Source organism: Neopelma chrysocephalum, unplaced genomic scaffold (assembly GCF_003984885.1).
Source record: "Neopelma chrysocephalum unplaced genomic scaffold, ASM398488v2 Primary Assembly neopelma1_260, whole genome shotgun sequence".
Classification (NCBI taxonomy): Eukaryota; Metazoa; Chordata; class Aves; order Passeriformes; family Pipridae; genus Neopelma; species Neopelma chrysocephalum.
Genome location: NW_020897922.1, coordinates 26622 through 33027, shown reverse-complemented (window position 1 = coordinate 33027; position 6406 = coordinate 26622). Strand labels below are relative to the sequence as shown.

Below are 6406 nucleotides of genomic sequence, written 5' to 3'. Positions count from 1 at the left end.
CCACCCCACAGCCCCCGCTGGAACCCCCATCACCCCAAAACCACCCCCCAGCCCCCCGTGCCCCCGCCCGGCCGTGCCGTGGGCTCTCACCCGTCTCGGGGTCGTAGGAGCCGCCGTCGTTGAGCAGCACCTGGTCGAAGAGGACGGTGCCCGGCTCCGTGCGCTGGGTGCTCAGGGCGGCCGAGAAGGCGACGCGGGGCACCGAGCCCGGCTCCCCGACCTCGCCTGGGCACCGTGTCAGGACAGGGCACTGCTGTGCCCCTGCCCCCGGGCACCACCCACTGCCACCCTGTACCCTCTCTATCCCCCTCCCAGCACCCTCTGCCCCCCCAGCCCAGCAGATGCAGCCCCTGCTCCCCCTTCACTGTGTCCATGCAACCCCTTGACCCTGTGCCCCCCCTGTGCCCCAGCCCCTCTGCCCCCCAGCTGCCCAGTGCCCTGTGCTCCCCCCTGCCAACCCAGACACCCCCCTGCTCCCCTTCCAGTCCCACCCAGCTCCCCATGTCTGCCCCAAGCCCCCAGCCCCGTGTCCTCTCCCCCCAGCCCCCCATGCCCCCCTGCCCCCTAAGCCCCCAGCTCCAGCCCTACCTCTCTCTCCGGGCAGCCCTGAGAGAAAAGATGAGGAGGGGCTGCAGGGCTGGCTTGGGGTAGGACCCCTGGGCACAGGGTCCAGCCGTGCCAGCACTGCCCCACTGCTGCATCAGGGCACACGAGGGAGGCTGATCCTTACCAGGGGGGCCCACGGGACCCTGTTCTCCATCCTTTCCAGGAGGCCCAGGTGGGCCACGAGGGCCTGTCTCACCCACAGGTCCAGCAGGTCCAGGGGGGCCAGGGGGGCCTGGAGACAAGAGAGGGTTAGAGCCACCCTGACCCCACAGCCCTTTCCCCCACCCCACAGACCCATGGCTGGTGTCCCATGTGTGATAACCCCGTTCCCATGACCGGCGTCCCCTTGTCCCCACACAGTGCAGCCCCATGGCCTGGATCCTTCTGGGGCCTTGTGTCCCCACACCCCACTATCACGTTCCCTGGTGACTCCACGTTCCCACATCCCTGTGTCCCCACACCTCCACCACTGTTCCCACAGCTGTGCACCCCCGGGAAGCCCCATGGCCCCCGTGTCCCCACAGTCCTGGGATGCCCCGTCCCCCTGCAGTGCCCAGGATGCCCCATGGCCCCCGTGTCCCCACAGTCCCGGGATGCCCTGTCCCCTTGCAGTGCCCAGGATGCCCCATGGCCCCCATGTCCCTACAGCCCCGGGATGCCCCGTCCCCCTGCAGTGCCCATGATGCCCCATGGCCCCCATGTCCCCACAGTCCCGGGATGCCTTGTCCCCCTGCAGTGCCCGGGATGCCCCGTGTGCCCCCATCCCTGCAGCCCCTCAGGCCCACGACGCACTGTGTCCCCACCGCCCCGTGTCCCCCGCAACGCCGCACATCCCACACCCCCGTGTGTCCCCCCCGTGCCCACGCACCGTGCCGCTCCAGCTGTGCCAGGCGGTCCAGCTCCCCGCGCAGGAGGCCCAGGCTGGCGTTGAGGGCCCCGAGCCGGGGCGGCAGCTCCAGCGCCTTCTGCAGCAGGGCGGCCTGGGCGCGGGCCGTGGCGTTCAGGTCCCGCACGGCCCCCCACAGCCCGGCCACGTGCCGGCCCAGCCCCTCGCGGACGCCCCGCAGCCCCCCGGCCACCGCCTCCAGCTGCTCGCAGACCCCCTCCAGCTTGGCCACGCGCGGCTCCAGCCCCGCCGGGCAGCCCCCGGCCCGCGCCAGCTCCCCGGCCAGAGCCTCCAGCCGCTCCTCGCTCTCGGCCTGTCGCGCCGCCGCCGCCGCCGCCGCCTCGTCCAGCTCGGCCACCACGCGGTCGGTGATGGAGCCCAGCTGGTGCTGCCGGGCGTCCTGCTGGTCCAGCGCGTCCTGCAGCCCCTCCACCGTGGCGTTGAGGCCGCTCAGGGCCCGCAGTGCTGCCGCCAGCTCCCCCCGCAGCTCCCGCAGCTCCGAGGGCGACGTGCCCCCGAAGACGCCGAACCCCTCCAGCGGTGACTCCAGCTCCCCGGGCTCCGTGGGGACGGGCTGGAGCTGCTCTGGCTCCCGGGGGGGCAGCGGGGCGCAGGGCCGGGCGCAGGGGTCACCGCTCAGCCTCTCCAGCGCCGCCTCCAGCCGCCCCGTCCGGTTGCGGAGCTCCTCCAGCTCCTCGACCAGCGCCTCTCCCTGTGCCCCCAGCAGCCCCCCCAGGGTCCCGGCCAGGCCGCCCCCGCGGAGCCCCTCGGTGTCCTGCGGCTGCCGGAGGTGGGGCCCGAGCGCCCCGTCGTGCCCGTCCTGCCCTGGGCAGGGGTGGCCGCAGCGGGCCAGCAGCCCCTCCAGCTCGTCCAGGCGGGCTCCGCGCTGAGCCCCGCTGGCCGCCAGCCCCTCCACCGCCCGGCTGAGGTTGGCCAGGCGCCCCGGCAGCCCCCCCGGCCGCCCCTCGGGATCGGAGGGCCACGGGCCGGCGCGGGAGGCGTTCAGCCGCCCCTCCAGCTCCGTCAGCCGCCGCGCCAGCACCGGCCCCTGCCCCGGCCCCGCCGCCGGCACCGGCAGCCCTTCCAGCCGCCGCTCCAGCTCCGCCAGGCGCCGGAGCACGTCCGGGGGTGGCGGGGCAGGGGGGACGGGGGCCAGGCGGCTGCTCAGGCTGCTGATGTGCCGCTGCACCGACTCCACCGCGTCCCGGTTGCGCTTGTCCACTGAGCCCACCAGCTTCTCCAGCGCCCGCATGCGATCCCGGTCCTCGGCCGCCTGCCGCCGCAGCCCCTCGGTGCCGATCGTGCAGGCGGCGCACAGCTCCTGCAGCCGCCGCTCCAGGTCGAGCAGCGACTCGGTCCCCGGGCCCACCGGCGCCCCCGGGCCGTCCCGGCCGCCCTCGGTGCGGCGCAGGCGGGTCTCCAGCTCCTCCAGCCGCTTCTGGACGTGGCTGAGCGCCTCCCGCACCTCGGCGGGGGCGGCCGCGTCGGCCGGCTGCCCCTCCGCCCCCCGGGGCGGCGGCTCCTGCCCGGCCCGCAGCTCCTCCACCTGCTCGCTCAGCTGCCGCACCTGCTCCTCCAGCCGCCGCACCTTCTCCGCGTCCCCGCCGCCTGCCACGCACCGCCAGAGTCGGTGTCAGGGTGCCACATCCCCCTGCCATCGCATCCCCTGCCACCGCGTCCCTCCACCACCACGCCCCCCTGCCCCAGCACTACCTTCACCCCCCAGGCCGCTGAGGGCGTTGCCGAAGCCGGAGAGCGTGGGGCGGCCGGGCCGGGCCGGGGGGCGGCCGGTGGGCTGGGGGGACGCTGGCGCGGGTCCCTCGGTGCAGTCTGGGCCCGAGTACCCCTGGCAGCAGCGCCAGGCCAGCTCCGACACCGTCCGCTGGGCCACCTTGTAGCGGGGCCGCAGGAAGCTGCGGTACCTGCGGGCGGAGGGGACGAGGAGTTTGGGGGGTCCTGGGAGGGGTGCGGGGCTTCCCCAGGGAGCCAAACCCAGCACAGGCTGCGGCTTGACCCAGCGGCGCCTGCGTCTTCTTGCTCAACAGCCGGCGGCCGGGGGGGCTGTCCCTGCCCCTGTCCGGCTCTGTCACCCCGTCACCAGCATCACCCCGTCCCCGGCATCACCCCAACACCGGGATCACCCCATCACTGGCCCGAAAAGCTGCACGGTGTCGCAGGGTCCCGGCTCTGCTCGGCCAGGGGGACAGAGGCCGGTCACCCCCCGGCACCACTCGAGGCCACTTTGGCTCTTGCGCAAAGGTAAACACGACCCCGGGGCGGGTAAACAAACACCAGCGGCGGCAGCACAGCCGCGGTCAGCCCTGGCTCTGCGCTGGCCCCCCAGAGCCCCCCTGGAGACCCCCGGCCCCATCCCGGCCCCACTCACGCCAGGACCCGGGGGCACTGGAGCTGCCCCCAGGGGCAGGGCTGATAGTCCGGCTTGATGAAGCTCTCGACGCCGTCCTCCACCACACAGCTCACACTGCGCGTCACCACGTAGGCGCACCAGTTCCTGCCGGAGGGAAGGGGTCAGGGCGCACACCTGGAACATGCCGGCACCAGGCATCGTCCTGGCACACGCCGGGCATTGTTCAGGGATAGACCTGGCACGGTCCCGGCACACACCGGGCGTCATCCCAGCACAGCCCCGGCATTGTCCTGGCACAGAGCAGGCACCAGCATGGACCCGGCATCATCCCAGCACACACCAGGCATTGTCCCGGCACGCACCTGGCACAGTCCCAGACCAGACCTGGCATCATCCTGGCACACAGCCAGACATCGTCCTGGCACAGAGCAGGCACCGGGCACTGCCCCGTCAGAGACCCAGCATCACCCCCTGCACCAGGCATCCCCCTGGCACACACCGGCTTCCCCAGCAAAGACTGGTTCCGCTGGGCACACACCAGATCCCCGGGCACACACCAGATCCCCAGGCACACACCGGATTCCTGGCACATGCTGCCCCCCCGGCACAACCTGACCCCCCGGGCACACCCCGGATCCCCCGACACGCTCCTGTGCTCGCCCAACCAGCCCCACCGGTAGCACCGTCACAGCCCAGAGCGGCGGGTTAATGAGCCGGATCCTGCCCTCCTGCAGCCCCTCTTCCCTGCCCGGCAACCTCACAGGAGCGGCTGCAGCACCTGACCACGGGGCAGCCGCTGGGAGCCCTGTGGGGACGGGGGCTGTGCCAGGAGTGGGGTGCTGACACCCCATCACATCGTGCTGTGGCTTCCATGCTGCCTGGCACGGGCATCCTACATCCTACCCCTCCCCATCACTGCCCTTGTGTCTCCTGTCCCCTCTGTGCCAGTGGGGCAGGAGCACTGGGGCAGCCACACGCTGGGACTTCAACCCAGCCACAGACCGTGGGGATCCCTGCCTGAGGTGCAGGACCCCAGCCCAGCCCAGCCCCACAGGCTGCAGGGACCCCAGCCCCACGGCGTGGGGCTCCAGCCTGTCCCCGTCGCAGCCTTATATGGTCCGAGCCCGGGGCCCAGCCCGGCCCCCCTGACCCGTCCCCCAGCGGTCCCCCGGGGAGCGGTCCCCGGCCCTGGGACCCCGCCGCGGGGCCCCGGTGCGGCGGCCGGTTCCCGTCAGCCCGGCTGGTTCCCCTCAGGCCCCGGCTGGATTCCAGCTCCTCCCCGGGGGCCGCCGGGAATTCCTGCGCCGACCGACGGCCCCCCCTCGCCTCCCCCCTTCACTTCCCAGCCCCGCACCCGCGGGGCCCTCGGACCCCCCGGCTGCCCTGGGGTCCCACCGCCCCGCCCCGGGGCTGTCCCCATCCCAGCAGTGGGATGGGACCGGAGCCCCCCCCGAAAGGGCAGGACGTGGGGACAGCCCCGTACCCGCGAGCCACGGGGATGGGGCGCTGCACCCGCTGAGCCCCCAAAGCCGCAAGTAAAGGCTCAGCCGTACCCGTGCCCCACCAGGGAGCTGGGGGTGCCCGACCCACGGCCCCCCTCCCCGGGCACTCCAGGCTGGGGCCACGTCCTGCCACCCGCCGGGGCCGCCGTGGGGCCGGGGCAGCTCCAGCCCTGCGGCCGCGCTGCTGCGGCGCCGATGTGGCCGCGGTGTGTGACCCCAGCCCAGCGCGGGGCCGCCCCCCGGCCCTGCGCCCCGACCCACAGGCACGGGCTGCCCCACGCCCGCCCCGCGCTGCCCCCGGCACGGGATGGGACGGGGATGGCGATGGGGTGGGTCCGGGCCCCTCTCCCCCTGCCCGGCAGCGCTGACCCCCGCGTGGATGCCGAGGCGGGACCAGCCCGGGATCCCCGCGCCGCGGCACCGGCTCCCGGCCCCCGCCCTCTACGTGCGCCCACCGCCCACCCGCTGCGGGGCCAGGGGTGACCCCCCCGGTCAGGGGAGCCCCCAGCGCCGACCCGGCCCCCGGCACCGCCGCTCCCGCCGCCCCCCGGGCTGGACGTGGCACGTGCCGCTGCCCGGCCGATGCCGGGGTCTCCGCGGCGTCGGGGTGGGGGCTGCCCCCGGTGCCCCCGCTGCCGCCCGTGTCCCCCCGGTGCGCCCCGGTGCTCTCGGCTCCTACCTGTGCCGGCCGGCGGCCCGGGCACCGCTGTGGGCCGCGGCCGCGCCGGGGGCGAGCGGGGCGGCCCCGCCGGTGTAGAGGCTGTACCGGGGGGGAAAGTTGGCGGCCAGGGCCTGCGCGGCCAGGAGGCACGGCCAGAGCCAGGGGGCCATGCTGGGCTGGGGCGGCTCCGCTCGGCTCGGTCAGCCCGGTCCGGCGCGGCTCAGGAGCGCATAGGGTGTCCCGTCGCGGCTCCGCGGCTCTGGGCGGCTCGGCTCGGCACGGCTCGGCTCTGCCCTCCCCCCGGCCGCCCCTCGGCCAGCCCCTCGCCGCCAGGGCCGCCCCGCTGCCGCTGCCCGCCGGCGGGGTCCCCGGGGCCCCCCGCT

At 75.1% G+C, this 6406-nt stretch overlaps 1 protein-coding gene across 4 annotated transcripts in view; it reads right to left on the bottom strand.

The window, feature by feature from the left end:
• Positions 1 to 6406, bottom strand: part of AGBL5 (ATP/GTP binding protein like 5) — a 24384-nt gene that overhangs the window by 714 nt on the left and 17264 nt on the right. Inside the window, exons 1-7 of one of the 4 annotated variants that reach the window (XM_027704217.1) lie at positions 6042 to 6278; positions 3879 to 4004; positions 3206 to 3414; positions 1475 to 3100; positions 731 to 838; positions 589 to 606; positions 91 to 225 (exon numbers count right to left, since the gene is read on the bottom strand). In XM_027704217.1, coding sequence (XP_027560018.1) covers positions 91 to 225; positions 589 to 606; positions 731 to 838; positions 1475 to 3100; positions 3206 to 3414; positions 3879 to 4004; positions 6042 to 6193 — 2374 coding nt within the window. In that variant the 5' untranslated portion in view covers positions 6194 to 6278. Of the gene's footprint in view, positions 1 to 90; positions 226 to 588; positions 607 to 730; positions 839 to 1474; positions 3101 to 3205; positions 3415 to 3878; positions 4005 to 4095; positions 5106 to 6041; positions 6279 to 6406 lie in introns of those variants that run through there. The other 3 variants (XM_027704218.1, XM_027704216.1, XM_027704220.1) reach the window with 3 other exon arrangements.